At 39.9% G+C, this 20,539-nt stretch overlaps 1 protein-coding gene across 4 annotated transcripts in view; it reads right to left on the bottom strand.

Moving 5' to 3' along the window:
- C2CD3 (C2 domain containing 3 centriole elongation regulator) overlaps positions 1–20,539 on the bottom strand; it is a 121,001-nt gene that overhangs the window by 47,413 nt on the left and 53,049 nt on the right. For all 4 annotated transcript variants that reach the window (XM_028158268.2, XM_054725499.1, XM_054725497.1 and 1 more), the window contains exons 15-22: positions 17,064–17,215; positions 14,849–15,095; positions 11,489–11,669; positions 9,358–9,541; positions 8,130–8,302; positions 6,703–6,826; positions 2,813–3,081; positions 2,223–2,312 (exon numbers count right to left, since the gene is read on the bottom strand). In XM_028158268.2, coding sequence (XP_028014069.2) covers positions 2,223–2,312; positions 2,813–3,081; positions 6,703–6,826; positions 8,130–8,302; positions 9,358–9,541; positions 11,489–11,669; positions 14,849–15,095; positions 17,064–17,215 — 1,420 coding nt within the window. The remainder of the gene's footprint in view (positions 1–2,222; positions 2,313–2,812; positions 3,082–6,702; positions 6,827–8,129; positions 8,303–9,357; positions 9,542–11,488; positions 11,670–14,848; positions 15,096–17,063; positions 17,216–20,539) is intronic.

The raw sequence follows: 20,539 nt of genomic DNA, 5'->3' as shown, positions 1-20,539 counted from the left end.
CTATTTTGTAGAAGAGAAAATGGAAACCCAGAGACCTGTCCAAGTGGTAGAGCTAGTATTTGAGCCCAGGTCTAACTGGTTCCACAGTCTACATTCCACCTACTATAGATTCACAGTATCTTATCTGAAACCCTTAGGGCCAGATTTGTTTCTGAATTTAGAATTTTTCATATTTTAGAAAGATAATATGGTACATAAACAAAATATTATGTAATGGTCAGTGGTCATGTAAGTCAGGGCAGGGTTGGTAAACTTATTCTGCAAAAGGCCAGACTAAATATTTTAGACTTTGGGCCATATGGTCTGTTTCAACTGCTCAGCTACCTTGTTGTTGTGGAAAGTGGCCATATACAATATGTAAATATTGGGCATTGTGTGTTCCAATAAAACTTCATATAATCAGGCAGCTGCGTAAGTCATAAATAAAGACTAGTATGTCAGTTGAGGTCAGATTTGCAGTTTAATGAGTTAATAAAAAAATTTTTGGATTTCACAATTATATAAAACAAACTGTGGATTGGTATAATAATATTTACAACAATTTTATGAGAAAGGTTTCATTAATTATACTTTATGGATGAGAAAATTTAGACTTATTGAAATTAATTTGCCAAAGATCACTTATGGCTTTGTGACTTTTGGAAAAGGCCTTTAATTTTTCTGAGCCTTCCTAGTTTTCATCTGTACACTGAGGACGCTAAATATGTTGATCTCTAAGACTCCTTTCGGCTTTGTCAGTCTAAGAACTTACGGCCTTAGTTTTAGTAACTTCTCCCTTCTGGTTATTAATTTCCCCACAACCTAGTGGTTCTTAACATTTTTTGGTTACAGATCCCTTTGGCTATTACCCCCAGAAAAGCACACAAATGTACATACACACAAAATTTCACACCATTTCAGCAGTTAAGAACTGCTAGATTAGATGGTTCCTTTTGCTCTGTGATTCAATAATTGAGATTATTGGCAGGAGGAAAGAAAATAGAATGTTCAGTTTAGAATAACTCTGAAAACAAAGACAAAGATATGTCCCAAATTGTCTAAAGGTTTATTTCCAAGGGGTTAAATCTAATTTGTAAGTATGAAATTTCCCAGATGGTGCCTATTGCCTGACAAACTCTGTAGTAAGTTTCAGAAGGAGAGAAACTGAGGTTTCCTATGTGGCAAGATCTTTTACATGTATAATTTCATTGAATGGTTTAATAATCTTGCAAAGTTGATCTTATTATTTCCAATTTTCAGATGAGGAAACTATGGATCTGAGAATAAAGGGACTTTTTCTAGATCACAAACAGTAAATGACAGAAGTGAGAGTTAAACTCTATTATTAAGTTGTACAGACTTTTCTCTGCCAGGCACACAGTGCCTGCTTATTAGAGTATTGCTCAGGGAGCTGTGTGACAGAATTTTGGAAACTAGATTACATAACCCTAGGGAGGAAAATGGACAAGAGAAGGAAAACATTTACTGAGTGCTCATTATGTGTCAATGTTATCCTATTTAATCAATTCCTACCTATAGACAGTCTCCATCCATGAGCTAAGAAAACTGGGGCCCAGAGGACAAGGTCACTCTGTCAAGGTCACCAGGCTAGTAATAAGTAGGACAGGACCACTAATTCCAAACTGCCTTGGTGGTTGTATCTTCACCTCATGTCCTATTCCTTTTTCACCGAAAGAAGATAATTTAGAAAAAAAGAATGGGAAAATCTGGATTTGATTTCCAGTATTGCCACTCACTAGCTGTGTGGTTTTTGCAAATCACCTTTGTGAGCCTAAGTTTTCTCTTATCTGTCAAATGAAAAGAATAAGATCCTGTATCCCTGCCAGTCTTAAACAAGATTTAAGAAAGTAAATATGGTGATATCTATTACATTATATAGCACTTTACCAAGTGCTATATAATGTAATAGATATCACCATATTTATTATTAGTAGTATCATTATCATTATCTTTCCTAGAGGAAGATGTTATGAGCTTCTTTGTTTTATTAGAAAAGTACAATGTTTTGAGCTTCTTTGCTTTATTAGAAAAACTTTAAAATGCCTTTTCTTTTCTTTTTTGTTAATCCTCACCTGAGGATATTTTTTCCTTTGTTTTCTTTTTAGAGAGAGTTGGAAGTGAAGGAAGGAAGGGAGGGAGGAACAGAGGAAAAGAAAGGGAGACAGAGAGACATTGATGTGAGAGAGACAATCTAGGATCAAGTGATAATCTAGGATCCTTACCAGATCTCTTGATTAGCAATTCTTTTGTTGGAACCTTTACTACTCCAAGCAGATACTTTTTTAATGACTGGATACTGGTTATATCACTGGCTGTCAAATCAAGCAACAAAGATAAATTATTTGGTGGTCTACTGACCAAAGAGTTTGTATTTACAGTATATTCACATAACACTTCATTTACACTCACTAAATCATAGTGCTAGAAGATGCATTAGAGATCATCTTGCTCCAATCAAATGCCCTTTATATTGTTTTAATTAAATTAGTCATATATGGATGAGTGTGTGTGTAATTTTAAATAATTTTATTTTGAAAAAATTCAGACATACAGAAAGTCTTCAAGAATATTACAATGAAATTCACCTAGATTTACCCACTAACATCCTGACACATTTATCTTTCTCTATATTCTCTCTCACACACACATCAATACATATTCTACTTATTTTCATTATACCCTTCAGAAATTAAGTTGCAGAGAATATAACCCCTCATCCCTAAATACTTCAGCATGTATCTTCTAAGAAAGATATATCATTCAAAACAGAGTCCCTTTTAATTATGATTGTGATGAGCCATTTGGTACTCACCTGACTTGGTATCTTCATGATAAATGGCAAAAGTGACCTCTGCAAACTCCAACAGCTCTGCCAGGAAACAGGCCTCTCCACTGCAGTGCTGAGTTACTAAGTTACATGAGAACTCCGTGTGATGGGAGAACTCAGGGCAGAAGGTACAGGCCACAGGGCGGGTTTGGCGCTGTTCTCCTTTGGGCAGGAAGGAGAGATGAATGGTGACAAAGGCATTGACCCCTACTGAGGCACTAAACTGTAGAGAGGGTTCCTGCTCAGCCAAAGCCCTGTAGGGGAAAAGAGTGGGCAGGAGAAGAAAGAAATATAAAAAATCAGCTTGCCTGCTCAGAAAACATCTCCACCATTTCTATGAGGCCAAGAACATTAAGTGACGGTATTTCCTATCTAGGCTTTTGGCAGTGCCAGTGTGCTTTCTTAGTAATCTGGGTTCAGAGTGTATGTGTGTGGGGGTGGGAAGAGACAGCAGTCATCTGTGCACCAGAATGACACTTCACAGACACTTCATTGTTTGGCTAATGTCCTTTAGCCAAAGGCTACCAGGAACCAACTACAACTGAACAAGTTGGGTTTACTGCTCTCTGTAATAGGGAGAACACACACTGTGGGAATCATGGGGCACCTTTATAAGAAGGTCTCAGAAAGCACTTATAGCACTGGGCTCATGTTAAGTGATTTGAAGGAATGTGTGTTTAAGAAAGTGGTACTTTGCTTTGGATTGGTACTCTTTTTTTTTTTTAATCCTCATCCGAGAATATTTTTTTCATTGATTTTTAGAGAGAGTGGGAGGGAGGAAGAGAGAAAGGGAGGGGGGAGAGAGGGGGGGAGAGAGACAGAGAAAGAAAGAGAGAGAGATGGATTGGTTGCCTCCCATGCGCTCTAACCACCGAGCAAGTGAGAAGGCTCACTTCAGAGCACCTGCTATCTGGATACCAAAGTGAAGATTCAAAGGAGGAATAAGTTTAGAGTACCAATAATTCCTCTCTTCAATAAGAGGCAATGTAAAACTTATTTCTGATTTTACTATATTCTACTGGCTAATAAATGTAGCATTAATTATCTATACAAATGGAAATAATCACAAAAACCTATACACTGGTATAGAAGTTGGTAGTTTAATGTTGACTAATGTCATCCCAATAGATTTAATTTTTAAAAAAGTTGGTAGTTTATAAAATGGCTTCATATTTGTTCATTTTTACACTAATCCTTATAAAATGGGAGAGGGTGTTCATAATTTTTATTTTCAGATGAAGAAACTGATATTCAGAGAGGAAAATAAACTAGCCCAATATCATTCACAGCTGGTGGGAGATGGAACTAGAAGCCAATGGATACAATTTCTAGTGGAGTTGTTTCCATTATACCATGCTTTGTCTCATATCCTGTGGAACTCTCCCAACCTATCAGAAGAATGTAGTGTTAGGAATAGCCTGGCTTCTTGCCTCTTTCCTTATCGAAGTTATTAAATAGACCAAATGTGGAACTCACAACAAACTGTCATCCAATCTGACTTTGCCTATGAATCCCCAGCACAGGGGACTACTGAGTTTCTTGTCTATTATTGAGTATCTCTGAGATCTACTGAGTATCTATCTAATTCCAAGTGATTCTCTGCCAATTAGTGAATTTAACACCATATTTCAGAATTCTGACCTTAGCTGGATCTTACACAGAATAGGTACTTTAGACACACACGTTACATTTTCAGTCCTCTTGATTATTTTGGTAAGTCCTACTTTTCCCCCAAGATTCAGATTAAGATATGTTGAAGGGCCTTGAATGCCAAGTTAAGCACATTGGACCTTATCCTGCGAACCAGTAGTCCTTAAAATAGATTGTATATAATAACCTATGGAGTTCATAGGGTAAACTATATGGGCATAGGAAAAAATGTTAAAACTTCTATATTTGTTATCTGATATATAAAAATTTTACTACTCTGGCCCTAGCTGGTTTGGCTCAGTGGATAGAGCGTCGGCCTGTGGACTGAAGGGTCCCAGGTTCGGTTCCGGTCAAGGGCACATGCTCAGGTTGTGGGCTCAATCCCCAGTGTGGGGCGTGCAGGAGGCAGTTGATCAATGCTTCTCTCTCATCTTTGGTGTTTCTATCTCTCTTTCCCTCTCCTTCTCCCTTTCTCTCTGAAACCAATAAAAAAAAATTTTTACTACTCTGATATATTTTATAATGTATTTATATATTGATATAGTAGTACACACAGATAATTTATACATAGTAAATATACACATATTTAAAGGGTATACTAAATTTTATCTCTTCCATTAGTAGGAATACACAATTCAAATTAGGAGACCACTGCTACTGACAATGGAAAACCATCAGAAGTTTTAATGTAAGTGACATGATTAAAAAACTGCCATAGTATCACTTACACTAACACTAAAATGTTCTCAGGCAATTATTGAAAAAGTCTATTAGAGTTTAGTGAGGAAAAATATTAATTATACTGAACATTTTACTAGCTGTTTCAATATCTGATCTCACATGGGCAATAATTCAATTAGCTATTTAGAGATCATGAAGTTAAAGGCAAACAATTTGACTCTATGTTACAAGGAAGAAGTTAAGGCGCACTAGTTTCTTCTTTCTTGAACTCATGTCCAAAATGAACTAGTCTGCAGCAGGAGTATGACCTAGTTCCCTTTCTTACTGAGCACCAGTTATGTGCTAGGACTATGCTTTGTGGTGGCTGGGGGACAGAGAGGACTTCAGCACTGTCTATGCCTAGAGGAGCTCACAAGCCTAGTGGGGGAAAACTCATGTATGTAAATAACTTAAAGAGAGTGATATGTGCTGCCACCACGGTGCTAACAGACAAAGGACAAAGTGCCAATTCTGTCTAGATGTTGGAAGACATAAATAAAGGCTGCAAAGAAGTTGCAAAGTCTTAAAAGAAAATAGAAGTTTGTTTAGCAGTCGAAAGGAAGAATATTCAAGGTAGAGAGAAGTATGAGCAAAGACCTGAAGAAGGCAAAGAGGGCCAAGCTGCTTATATATAGAAAAGGTGTTCCAGGCAGAGAAAACAGCAAGACAAAGGCCCTAAGAGGAAAATGAGCTTGGTGTGTTCAGAAGCAATAAGAGGGCCAGAGTGGAATCAGCAGAGGGAAGACTAGCAAAAAGAGATGAGGTCAGAAATATGATGGAGTCAGAACATATGGGGCCTTACCGCCATTTTAAGAAGTCTAGCTTTTACTTTGAATGATATGGAAAGTCATTGGTGGGTTTCAAATAGAGACGTGTCTAATAAAAACAAATAAATAGAGATGTGTCCAGATCTGACTTAAGTTTTCATGGGATAACTGCTGCTGTATTGAGAAGCGACTTGAAGGCGAACAAGCTAGGAAAATAGAAGCTGGTATTCTGAGATAGAAGAGTTGCAATGACTGGTTCTGGCAAGTTTTGAGAGTGTAGAGTATGACCGTGGGTATTAAGTGCTTAAGTAGGGTTGAGGATAAAGTTGTTGGACAAGGTTAAGGAACTAAATTGCTGATTAAGTTAAAAAATAGCCGAGTTTGCAAATATTTATTCACTTATATTCTTTTTTTTAAAAAATTTCTTTATTGATTAAGGTGTCACATATTTGTCCTCATCCCCCCATTCTCATCCCACACCCCTCCCCACGGATGCCCCATCTCCCTGTTGAACTTAACCGTTGGATAGGCTCATATGCATGCACACAAGTCCTTTGGTTGATCTCTCCCCCCTATTCACTTATATTCTTATATGCTTTCTTATAAAAACAAACAAAAAAGTAGAGTTGTGGTTAATGAGTGGAAATTGTACACAAGAAAGTTTGTGTATCTGAGCATTGTATATCTTGTGGACTGCAGTGGGGAAATGTTTGAGAATTGCTTTTTAAGGGAACTTACTTGGCTGCTGCTTGCAGACCACAGGCTCTGATAATCTGGACTGAGATAGAGACAGCTCGGCCAGCAAGAACTCCCTCTGCTGTCCTCGGAGTACGCCTGTACCTCAGGCCCACATCTAGTAAACCTGAAGAGTCAGGAAAAAAGGAAAACAAAATAAAAAGGTGGGTTGGAAGAATCTCTGTTCTATCAAGCCCCAAATCCTGGTTAGGAAGGAAGGAAGAGAATAAACATTATAATCCTAATGAACAATAAGGGTCCTTAGCAGTGAGATAATCTGTCCATGGTCAGAATCACATTATTATACTGTAGGATTAATAAAGATAGCACGGCTGTGTGGCTCAGTGGTTGAGTGTTGACCTATGAACCAGGAGGTCATGGTTCAATTCCTGGTCAGAGCACATGTCCGGGTTGTGGGCTCTATCCCCAGTGTGGGGCATGCAGGAGGCAGCCAATCAATGATTCTCTCTCAACATTGATGTTTCTATCTCTTTCTCCCTCTCCCTCTCTGAAGTAAAAAAAAAAAAATATTTAAAAACACACACATAATAATAGTTACTATTTATACTTTATATTCAAGATTCTATGGCTCAGAGATTCAATTGCCTGCCAAGATTATGTAACTCAGAGGCAGAACTTATTTCCAGGTTTTCTAAACTCCTAGTTATTTACAGAATTGAGATGAGCTCTAGCTTTTCTTCTTTTAAACGGTTTCCGCACTCATATTCCTATCACCCTCCTGCCACCATTTGAAACACCCTTCACATACCATCTTTTTTTTTTTTTTAAAGGAACAACAGAACAAGCTGATCAGTGAGCATCAGGAGGAAATACTTAATCATGGCAAGATAAAACCTTTTGTTTCACAGATACTCCCCAGCAAGCTTATACCATAACTTAATTTAGGAGGCTAATCCTATTCATCTATTATGTTACGTACTTGGAGGTTGAGTCATCCTAATGGAACCATTAGGATGGAATTCAAAACTTCAAATTCTAATTAATTCCTTCCAACTTTAAATCTTAACCTTCTCCTCTATTACCGTGAATTCCTAGTTCATATTAAATATATTCCACCAATCCCACATCTGCTTATGTTGCCTTGGAATAATAATTCTCTGAGTACACCTATATATAGTAATACTTAGGATTTAGGCTGCGAGGGTTTATTAAACACTTGCTGAATTTAAAGGTGAAATGAGACAAGCAACATTTATATAGACAGTGTATGGAAGTATAAATTTTCCAAAGCTGTATGCAAAATTTGGAGTGTATATTCTACACAAATTTTTCTGAGAAGGTGCCTCAGTTTTAATCAGATTCTTAGAAGGGTGAATACCACAAAATGTGAAGAAACACTAATTTAGAGAAAAAGAGATATTTATGCATACTGACTTTGAAAGGGAAAAACAAAAATAGTCCTCAATTACCTGATGACTGGTTCCTCAATTCTTTCCTATTCTCAAGCCTGGGGGTTAAAGGGAGATTAAAGGTCTGCATTCCCACATCCTCACGGTGCTGCATGGTTACCATGGCACAGATCCTCGATAACGGCAAGGTTCCTTTGGCGACCATCTGGTCTCTCACATTAGGATAATAGTATCTGTAAGCCACAAAAGCACAAGCTGTCGGTTGGAAGAATTAGGCAGATAAATGATTCAGTCTGCTCTAGGGATCAACTTTGGAGCCCGATCTGTACTTGTGGTATACAGCGGTGGTTGTGTTTTTATTTACTGCCCATTACGTGGAGGCGGAACCCCATAAATCACTGTGTTCAGGATAAAGCCCGGCTTCCCACAGCGCTCTGTCTGAGGTATCTGCATCTGGCTTGGACCTTCGGGAGCAGCCACTCCTGAAAATATCCATCCTGCAGTAGCAGAGTGGTTCTAGCTGGAGCAGTCCAAATTTCTTCGTCTTCAGGCCCAAGCCCCTCAAATTTGGAGGTGTAATGAGGATCTGTTAGTACCTACACTATTTCCCTCTCATCTCAAAACATCCCATTCTTAGATCACAAAGTTATCAAACCTAATTTCCACCCGATTCTGTTTAGGAAAAGGTTCTGGCAAGTGGCTGTACTCTTCCCTACTTCTGTTCCTGATGTTGGTTCCTCTCCTTTTAGAATTATACTCTCTTAGTCACTTTAGTTGGCTTCTTGGGGATAGGGATGCAAGGGAGGAGTTTGAACACCTGTTTTAATGCCATTATTTTTTCTGGAAATTGCCAAAGTTTGTGACATGAGTGGATTTATATTTATGAAGGGTACTCTTCTGGTGGTAGGAAGAACAGATTATAAGAAGTGAGTCTAGAAGGCCATTACATTAATTTAGGCATGATCTAAAGTGGGCCTGAATAAATAAGGCAGTAAGATAATCAGAAAAAGGTGACTGATACATTTGAGAGAACAGTAGGAGGTAAAACTGATAGAATTTCACTTATAAGTAGTGGTTAGAAGTGTAAGATACACTGCTTCCAAGAGCCTAATAATTGAATAGATTTCAATAAAATCTGGACAACAATCATTAACAAACACAAATAATATAAAACATGGCAGAAAGGACTGCTTAGCTTCTGTATAATTCAACTTAGACTAGTTATGGGGAGGACGCTCTATGCTTGTGTATTTCCTTCCTAAGCGCAGGATTGGGTTCTCCACACTACCTGCACCAGATTTCAAAGTGGACTCCACCTCCGGGCACAAGTGCTTGTGCAGAGAAGGCACTGAGTAGGAGCCTTTGCACTGGAACTTCTGTTGGCAACAGGAGAGAGTGATGGTGCTGACTATTAAAGATGGGATCTGGAACACAGAGTGTGGTTGCAGATCTGAAAGGCTTCAGAGTGATTCCTTTGGAAAAGAAAAGCAATTCAGAATAATCAACACATCATTTAGTGTTTTATATGTAGTAAGACAGTATGTTAATGTCCAATATTATTCAATTTTATCCTCACAATATTCCTATAAAGAAAACAAAGCAGGTATTATTACTCCTACTTCATAGATGAGGATATGAATGACACCTTGGGTTACACGGTGAACCTGAAGGTCTTAGAGCTAGTAGGTCACAGACCTGGAGCCAGAATCTATTATCTCCGAATATAAGTCCTATCAAGGTCCATTTCCCTAGTAGTTATGGTACCTAAGGTCTCATCATAATACAGAAGTAAAAGATCCCTTTGTTGGTGGACAATAAATGAGGGTTTCACTTTCTCCACATCTTCACCAACACTTATTAGTCTTCTTTTTTCTTTCTTTTTAATTTTTAAAAAATATATTTTTATTGATTTCAGAGAGGAAGGAAGAGGGATAGAGAGATAGAAACATCAATGATGAGAGAGAATCATTGATTGGCTGACTCCTGCATGCCCCCCACTAGGGGGATCGAGCCTGCAACCCCAGCATGTGCCCTTGGCCAGAACTGAACCTGGGACCCTTTAGTCTGAAGGCCAACGCTCTACCCACTGAGCCAAAGCAGCTACGGCTCTTTTTAAAAAAAATTATAGCCATCTTAGTGGTATCTTATGGTGGTTTTGATTTTCATCCTCCAAATGACTAATGATGTTGAGTATCTTTTCATGTGCTTGTTGACCGTTTATATGAACTGGGAGAAATCTTTTGAGATCTTCGCCCATTTTTAATTGGATTGTCTATTATTGATTTGTAAAGTTCTTTATATATTTAGGATACAAGTCTGTTATTTGAACCCTAAAACCAACACTGGTAGTGCTTCCCCAGTTATTTGCTGACATGCTCAGAATGGCAAAAAAGTTTGAGTCACCCGACTTGCTCATTTCAAGATGAGGTAAAAAAAAAAGCAATACTTTGTCTCCTTATTTTAGCTCTCAGAAATGACAAGATAGATATGGTAGGAGACAGTTCAGTATAATGCAAGAAGCTGTGGAGCCAGTGGACAGGGCATGAATGTCAACCTTGACAATTGTTAGTCATTTCACACTTCTGAACCTTGTTTTCTCTATTGTAAAATAAAGAAAATAGAATTGACCAGAATAAGTTGTTTTTAGGCTTTAAGATTATGATCTACTATGCTGTACATCTGAAACTAAAACAAAATAATATTGAATGTAAACTATAATTGAAAATAAAATTTAAAAGAAGATTATGATCTATGTGAGGTATGTATATGTACATATTTTTCCCAGGAGCAATGGTTCAGTATTTCTAAATTGGTGTTCTTAAAGACATTATAGAACATAAGTTCCATGGATAATGAGGGTCAATTGTATGTTTATAGATGATAAGATTGAGTAGGCTGCCTGGCTGGTCTGGCTCAGTGGTTGAGTGTTGACCCATGCACCAGGAGGTCACTGGTTCGATTCCTGGTCAGGGCACATACCCTGGTTGCTAGCTTGATCCCCAGTAGGGGGTGTGCAGAAGGCAGCCGATTGATGTTTCTCTCCCATCAATGTTTCTCTCTCTCTCTCCTTCTCTTGGAAATCAATAAAAACATTAAAAAAAAAAAAAAAAAAGAATGAGTAGGCATGCAAATGATATTAAGATGGGACAAAATGTAAATAATTTGATGGATCTAGAAAAGGTACCCAGAAGTTCTCTGTACTATTTTCACAACTTTTCCATAAATTTGAAGCCAAATCAAAATAAAACGTTACCAAAAAAATGTTAAGAAAAGTAAAATAAATACTTAGCCTATCTCCTGTATTGCCCAGGTAAGACTAATTTTTGAGGAACACAAAATTCACTCAGGAAAAAAAATTCCTAAGTATATCCAGTAAAAGAATTAAACAAGAATGAGAAGGCCTAATCTCCTCCACCTACCATTTTCAAGGAACTCAGGTCCTTTTAACACACTGGATTGTGAGTCTTGAACTGGAAAGTAGTACTGAACATAACAATCTGCTTCTCCCCAGACTGTGGCCTGAAGAGGGACTAGCCCTTTAACCTTGTCTACGTGGAGCTCAAAGTGGTGCTCCATCAATCCATTTCCTTGGTTTTCTGCCTATTAAACAAAACACAGAGAGACTGGTGAGCTGTAAAGAGTAACTTGCTTAGAATATTGTTGCTTCTCTATGAAATCTGAGTATAGATGAAGAAATAAGCATAATTAATTGGCCTGTACTAAAACAGATATTTAATTTTCATTATGTATAAATCTCACAACTGCTCATTGTAATCAGATCAAGCTGGATTTACTCTAGATTATGAGACTGGGTCAATACTATGAAACCCATAATGTAATCCAGTACATTAATGAAGTGAAAAACAAACAAATATGATTATCTCAATACAGGCAAAAAAGGCATTTGATAAAATTTAACACCTGTTCCTAATTCTCAGTAAACTTAAGAATAGAAGGTTATTTCCTTAATAAAATAAGAAATATACATTTGAAATGAACAGGCATTAATTTACTTAATTGCTATTTTTGATGAAGTTAGGAATAATATCAAAACTGTTTTTCAATGGCCCTAGCCGGTTTGGCTCAGTGGATAGAGCATCAGCTTGTGGACTGAAGGGCCCTGGGTTCGATTCTGTCCAAGGGCATGTACCTAGTTGCAGGTTTGATCTCCGTTCCTGGTCTGGACACATGCGGGAGGCAACCAACTGATGTGTCTCTCTCACATCGATGTTTCTCTCTCTCTCTGTCTCTCCCCACTCCCTTCCACTCTCTAAATATCAATGGAAAATTATCCTCAGGTGAGGATTAACAACCCCCAAACCCCCCGCACCACCACAACAAAACTGTTCGTCAATGGTAAGGACTATTTGGGGAGATAGTGAATACACTGTTACTGAATAACTAATAATGTAGTTACTACTTACCATGAGCCAGGCACTCTATTAAGCCCTTCACTTATATTAGCTAATTTAACATGCATAGCTAACAACAGTGGAACTAGGATTTGAACTCAGGTAGTCTAATTTCAGAGCCAAAGTTCTTTACCTCTATTCTGTACAGCAGACACTAGATAACTGATTATTAGGAATGTTCAAAAGGGGAATACAGGATTCAGATAAGGTTCAGACTGTATGATTTATACATGTTTAATATTCAATACATTTGGAACAGAGATTGCATTAGGTCTTTGCTTTGAAATCTAAAAACGCACATCAGCAATACCTGCTCAAAAACCTTCCTATGGAAAAAGGAACCTTACAATTTGATTTCCCAGAGAAGAAAAATATAGGGAAAAAAAGCCCTCTCCAAATTACAGTGCCTGCTCAATTTGGCCATACAGTATTATATTAATTTAATAATTCAGTTCTGTAGATGTTGAATTGGGTGAGGGACTTATGAACGTAGGAGAAAAAACAACTGTATTTTATTGATATCCAACATTTCAAGGATTTTTGTGCTCGTAGTAAATAACATTTTCTAACTTTCTACACTACAATAACACTTGGGAATATAGGTGATTTTTAAAATTTGTGCTTTTATATCATTTTTGAATAAAAATAAAACACTACCATCTATTGATAGACACTAATATTCAATAAAAACAAAAGTTTAGAGTTCATAACAAATAAATAACCTACTAATAATAGATACTTTCCTAATAGTTCTTTCTTTGCTAGAAACATTAAATGTTATTCAGACTCAGATTAAAAAATATAACATACTTAAATGGTGTGGAGACTGAGATTTAGCTATATTGGGCCCTAAGAGACAACAAATGTAAGATACAACAGGACATGATGTTATGGACTTAGAAGTCAGAAGACCTATATCTGAACTCCAATTCTCCCATTCTTAGCTATGGGATTCTGGACAAATAACACAACCTCTTTGATTTTCTATTTCATCCTATATAATAAATATGCTAAGTGTCCAGTCGGCCAGTTGGCCCAGTCAACCAATCAAACAAAGTGTAATATGCTAATGATATGCAAAGGCCACTCAACCGCTCGCTATGATGTGCACTGACCACAAGGGGGCAGACGCTCCAACTGGTAGGTTAGTTTGCTGCTGGGGTCCGGACGATCGGGACTGAGCGAGACGAGCCTGACTTGCCCTGGAGCCCTCCCATAGTCCCTTCCCAGCTGGTCAACCTCCCACATCTCTCTTTTTTTTTTTTTTTTAAATATATTTTATTGATTTTATTACAGAGAGGAAGAGAGAGGGATAGAGAGTTAGAAACATCAATGATAGAGAAACATCGATGATAGAGAAACATCGATCAGCTGCCTCCTGCACACCCCCCACTGGGGATGTGCCCGCAACCAAGGTACATGCCCCTGACCGGAATCGAACCCGGGACCCCTCAGTCCACAGGCCGACGCTCTATCCACTGAGCCAAACCGGTTTTGGCCTCCCACATCTCTTCCTGGTCCAATTGTGCACTGGTGGAGTCCCTCGGCCTGGCCTGTGCCCTCTTGCAATCCGGGACCCCTCAGGGGATGTGGGAGAGCCGGTTTTGGCCTGATCCCGCAGGCCAGGCCGAGGGACCCCACTGGTGCATAAATTCGTGCACTGGACCTCTAGTCAAGTATAAAAGAGAATGAAAATGACCTACTTCATGTAGTTGTTAGGAAAATAATCATGATAAAGTACTTTATTAATTGTACAGCACTATACAAAATAAATTACTTAAAAAATTACTTAGGAACTTCACTCTAACTTTCCAATATGGATCTGGTCAAGAAAAACAGAGTAAGATTTTGCTGGCTTACCTTTGGGATCACTCTTCATCCCAGAACCCCCATTTTTTCCTGGATTATCTTGAAAAGTTTTTAAAAATTAAGACTATTTTTTTTAGAGCAGCTAAGGTTCACCCCAATATTTTAAAAAGGTAATTAAGTTAGTAAATTAGAGGATTAAGATCTAGCTGTCCAATTAGATTTTCTTCATAAATTCAAGGAGCTCAGAGGGATACAGATATGCATTTAAGCCATAAAAGAAAAATAACAATGCTTCCTTTGATCTATCATAAGCACTGAAGTACAAGTATGTTCTTTTGTTAAGCCTTTCACTACTGAAATAAGGATTTGGGGCAATGGTTTCACTAAAACATGCAAGATAAAAAGAGATTATATACTTAAAAAATTTGCTAAGAGAGTACATTAAGTGTTCTTACCACACACACAAAAGGTAACTAGGTGAAGTGATGGATATGTTAAGTAGCTTGATTTGATAACCATTTTACAACATAAACATACAACCAAGTGTTTAGTCATTACCATTGCAGTGGATGCTTTAGACAGCTGGTCCAGAAAATGGGCTGGCCTTGGGCTGAAGGGAGGAAGTGTTCCTTCTTCATTCTTCAATCTCTGTAGTGCCATTATCTGATCTGAAGAACCCATAGCTAAAAAGACTCGAAGACTCCCATTTTGCTGGCCTGAGAACACATCAATCACAGGCATGTAGCTGTCGACAGCAACAACTGGGAACTGAGCATCAAGCAGCAGGCGAGAAATCTTGGGATCTCTAAAGGAAGAGAAATTGTACATGAACAAATAACAATTATCAATTATGTCATAGAGTTGCTTCATTTCTTACTTGGCTCATTTTCTCAGTTTGTTAAAAATGTATCTACAACTAGAAAAGTAATAGTGGCTTGAGAAAACATATGATTCTATTCATAATCCATCAAATAAAATTTGCCAGGCAGGGCCAGGACAGGTGTCTCAGTTGGTTGGAGTGTTGTCCCATACACCAAAAGGCTACAAGATCAATTCCTGGTTAGGACACATACTTAGGTTTTGGTTTGTTCCCCAATCCCAGGTGAGGGTGTGTATGGGAGGCAACCAACTGATGTTTCTCTCTTACACTGACATTTCTCTCTCTATCTAAAAATCAATAAATATATCTTTGGGTGAGGATTATGGGGGGAAAAAAAATACCAGGCAGTAACTTCCAAATGTAGCAAATTGAAGACAGAGAATGTGTCTGATTTATCTCAGTATCATCATGGTCCTCAGTAGAGGCCTTCTGAATTGCATTATTTTTCAGGTAGGCAGAATGGTCAACTAGAAAAAGTATGGATTTTGGAGTCTGGTGGGTAAAATTTGGATAATATTACCAATAATACCACTTACTGAGTGCTTACTATATGATAAGCACTTTACAGTTTCTATAATCCTTCTAATACTGCAAAGGGTTAATATTATCCACTATTAACAGACAATAAAAAGTCCAAATGCTCTTCATGCTGAATCTTTGTTCTGCCCTTACTAGCTGTATGACACTAAGTAATCAATTTAATCTATCTATTTCTTCATCTGTAAAATGCAGGTAATAAAACTTCCATCAAAGGCCTGTTGTAAGGAGTAAACTAAGATAACAAATATAAGATATAAACTGTGATGCCTGGCATATTTAGGTAAGTGCTCAGTCATTGGTACCTAGCATTGTTTTGCTCTCTCAGCACAGAATGGGGTCTAATGAAATGAGAAGCAAAGGGGAATATCAGACCAGACTAATATCACAACTAAAAAAGGAAACCAAAGTCCAAAGCCTTCAGTTGGCAGTGGCATCCATGATTCTGGCAGTACTCCTTAGCCTGGCTATGCTTTCCTATGCTGCCATGATAAGTACGTAATCATTCATAGGAGGCTTACTCATTTATTTTCCCACTAGATTCTTGCAATTGCTCCAGGAGGGAGATAGATGATCTAGCCTTAGCCTCATTTTATAGATGATAAAAAGAAAGCCAAAGAGATTGACTTCTCCAAATTAAAGGACAAGTTTCCTCATTTGTAAAATGGGGATAATGATAATATCTCCTACAGTTATAGAAAGGTTCATACGAGATAGAGTCCACAACAGTGCACCTTGAATCAAAACAGAAAATGAACAGTCTGTACTGCAGGTAGAAATTGCCTTCAGATAAAATCAATACCCCTACTGGGAATCGAGTGACAAGTGAGGTACAGTAATCAAATCTGAAGGTCTAAAAGACAATACTGAGCAAAAAATCTTTCAAATAGCTGATGTGAATAATACTAAAGTTTTATGACAGGACAAACCATTAGTTTTGTGGTAACCTTTGGCAGTTGAGCTGCTTGGTGATGATGATGGACTCTAGAGTCAGGCTCTCTGGGTTCTACCTGTTCTACTACTTATGATATAATGACATGTTATATAACTTCTCTGTGCCTCTGTTAACTCATCAGTAAAATAGGGAAAATAAAAGTTACCTGCCTCAGAGGATTGTTGTGAGGATTAAATGACTTGATGGGGTAAGTAAGGTTCTTAAAATAGGGCCTGAAACATGGTAAGCAGTATCTGTAAATTTGCTTTAACACAGGAGAAAGAGCAAAAACTATGGTGAAATTGACAAATTCGTCCAAGGAATTACAGGGCTAGCCATGTTTTCAAATCAAAAGAATCCCTCTTCAGTCCATACAAAGTTAAAGATGTAAAATAAAGAATACTCCAAAAGATCCTATTTACTTGAATGACATGTAAAACTGATGGAGGGGGAGTTTCACCAGCCCGAGCAGCTTGTCCTGTCCTGGGCTCCGCACCTTGTTCCAAGTTTCGATTATCATCACATTGTTCTTAAGCCTTTCCAAGTATTTGGGAGACAGAGAGACAGGAATCACCTGGGGAGAGGAACAACAAGAAACAAAAGCCCACACCTGAGACAAAATAATTAATTTATACTTTTATTCAACACACATTTACTGAAAGCCTACTGTGTGCCTTGCACAGTGCTAAGAGCTGAAGACATTAAAATAAAATCCAACCTACACCCTCAGTTTGAAGCCACAGTCTGGTGTCAGAAACTAACATATATAAAGGCTAAATACAAAATGGCATGAATTCTCTGGTGATAAAGCAAATATAGATGGGGCTTCAAGGACAGAGAAAGTTGTCAGACGAGTCCATCATGGTGCCTGCAAAGCTCATTCAATCTTCCTAAGGCAAAATGACCCATTTGTAAACTCCTGCTGAAAGACTGAAGTTTTTGGAAAAGTGACTACTGACTAGACAAGCACTGAGTACCTGATCAAAGGGCAGCCAATTCACTGGTTAGGGTGGTATGGCCCAGTGCAGAAAGCTCTGCCCAATAGGTACTGTATCTAATCTAATAATAGACAAATATGCAAATTGACCATACCTCCGACACACCCAGAAGCCACGCCCACAAGCCACGCCCACCACCCAATCAGAGCGAGTATGCAAATTAACCCAAACCAAGATGGCTACAGCCACAGAGAGCAAGGTTCCCTAGGTAACAGAGGAAGCCAAGCTTTCTGCCAGCCGTTGCAGGCCTAAGCCTCCACTCAAGCTACAAAGTTTCAATTATAGAAGGTAAACAAATTCAAACAAATGGCGGCAGAATGGAGCTTGAGAGAGCAGGCCAGGGTTGCCGCCAGCAACAGGGGTAGCAAAGCTTTCCGCACACCCTGGCCGGGCCCACCCGCTTAAGGCAACAAAGTTTCAATTATAACCCCAACACAAATGGATTCGGGCCTCGGAGGGAGCCCCAGGCTTGGCTCTGCTCCAGGCTACAAAGTTTCAATTGTAGAAGGAAAATAAATTCCAGATACCAGGGTCTCCGCTTGCATCCCAGGGGGCGTGGCCGGCCTGCAAACCACCACAGGCCCCTCGCTCAGGCCGCCCCATGCCCCAAGGGAACCCTACCCTGATCAGGGACACCCTTCAGGGCAAACCAGCTGGCCTCCACCCCTGTACCAGGCCTCTATCCTATCTAATAAAAGAGAACTATGCAGATTGATCATCACTGCAACACACAATATAGCTGCCTCCATGTGGTCAAAGATCCTGCCCCCATGTGGATACAAGATGGCCAGCAGGAGAGGGCAGTTGGGAGGCACCCTGCCTGCAAGGGAGGGCAGTTGAGAGGGACCAGGCTTGCAAGGGAGGGCAGTTGAGAGGGATCAGGCCTGCAAGGAAGGGCAGTTGGAGGTGATCAACCCTGCAGGAGAGGGCAGTTAGGGGTGACCAGGCCAGCAGAGGAGGGAAGTTGGGGGCAAACAGGCTGGCATGGGAGTGATTAGGGGGTGATCAGGCTGGCAGGCAGAAGCAGTTAGGGGCAATCAGGAAGGCAGGCAGGCAAGCAGTTGGGAGCCAGCAGTCCTGGATTATGAGAGGGATGTCCCAGGGATCGGGCCTAAACGGGCAGTCGGACATCCTTTGAGGGGTCCGAGATTGGAGAGGGTACAGGCTGGGCTGAGGGACAATCCCCCTCCGTGCACGAATTTCATGCACCGGGCCTCTAGTTACCTAATAATAGAGAAACATGTAAATTGACCGTACTTCCGCTATGCCCACAGCCAATCAGAACGAGTATGCAAATTAACCCAACAAAGATGGCGGTTAATTTGCATACACACCTGGGTCCCAGGAACCTCCTCAGCACCCAGGGCACTTCCAGCCAGCCATGGGGGGGGGGGGGAGGGGGAGCTTCTCAAGCCTAAAGCCTCTGGCTTGGGAAGGGGCCGAGCCTGCGGTCGGAGGGGCGGGGGTGCCCGCTTCCCAAGCCTAAAGCCTAGGGCAGAGGCTTTAGGCTTGGGAAGGGGCTGAGCCTGCGACCAAATGCAGACCATCCAGAAGTCAGTGCTGGGTTGCCCAGCTGCAGCCTGGCAACTCACCACTGACTGCCCAGGTGGCTGAGACCCAGAAAGTGAGTCAGGGTCTGATTTGCAGCCTCAGTGGAAGCTGTTGATCAGTGTACTTACCTCTCTCTTTCTCTCCCTCTTTCTTTCTGATCTTCGCCAGCAGCCAGGCTTTTCTTTCTCTCCTGGCCTCTGCGGGGGCTGCTGTTAAGCCCCGCCTCTTTGATCAGGCCCAGAGATGCTGACTGGCATAGGAACCAACCAATCAGAACCAAAGGTGGGTGCTGCGGGGAGCCAATGGGTGCCTAGGTGGTGGAGATTTTGACGCTGACTGGCATTGAAACTGACCAATCAGAACCAAATCTGGGTGCTATGGGGAGCCAATGGCTGCCTAGGACAGTGGTCAGCAAACTGCGCCTCGCGAACCACATGCGGCTCTTTGGCCCCTTGAGTGTGGCTCTTCCACAAAATACCATGTGCGGGCGTGCACATACAGTGCGATTGAAACTTCGTGGCCCATGCGCAGAAGTCAGTTTTCGGCTCTCAAAAGAAATTTCAATCGTTGTACTGTTGATATTTGGCTCTGTTGACTAATGAGTTTGCCAACCACTGGCCTAGGAGGTAGAGCTTCTGACACTGACTGGCATAGGAACCAACCAATGAGAACCAAATCTGGGTGCTGTGGGGAGCCAATGGATGCCTAGGAGGCAGAGCTTTTGACACTGACTGGCATAGAAACCCAACAATGAGAACCAAATCTGGGTGTTGTGGGGAGCCAATGGCTGCCTAGGAGGCGAAGCTTTTGATGCTGGCATAGGAACCAACCAATCTACTTTTGTATTCATCTAAGACACTTCAATTACATAAGGTACCATGACCACATTTCTGGTCCTTGAAACCAAAAAAAGTACAACACATCAACCTAACCTACATATAGGGAGATTTCAGAAAGAGCTTATGGGAGAAAATAAACTTAAATCTTAAGGATAAGCAGGAGTTAACTAGTACAAAAAGCTCTGCCTAATAGGAGTTATGAAAGTTGAGAGGAAATTCCAGGCAGAAATACATATAAAGACACAGAGGTAGGAAAAGAGAATATTCAGGAAATACAAGTAGCTAAGCATAGCTAGACTATCTAGTGTGAAGGGAAGAGTGGAAACTGGAGAATATAGACAGTTCTTAGAGGGTCTTATAGTCCAAAACAAGGATTTGGACTCTATCCTAAACGCTATGAAGAAACATTGAAAGGTTTGAAGCAGAGGAATAAATATTCAGGTTAGTGTTTTAGAGGTGCATAGGAAGGAATGGACAGGGAGTGAACAGAAACAGGTAGCCAATCTGAAG

This window comes from Eptesicus fuscus, chromosome 13 (assembly GCF_027574615.1).
Source record: "Eptesicus fuscus isolate TK198812 chromosome 13, DD_ASM_mEF_20220401, whole genome shotgun sequence".
NCBI classification, from domain to species: Eukaryota; Metazoa; Chordata; class Mammalia; order Chiroptera; family Vespertilionidae; genus Eptesicus; species Eptesicus fuscus.
The sequence above is the reverse complement of the archived record's forward strand: the minus strand, read 5'-3'. Positions and strand labels throughout refer to the sequence as shown.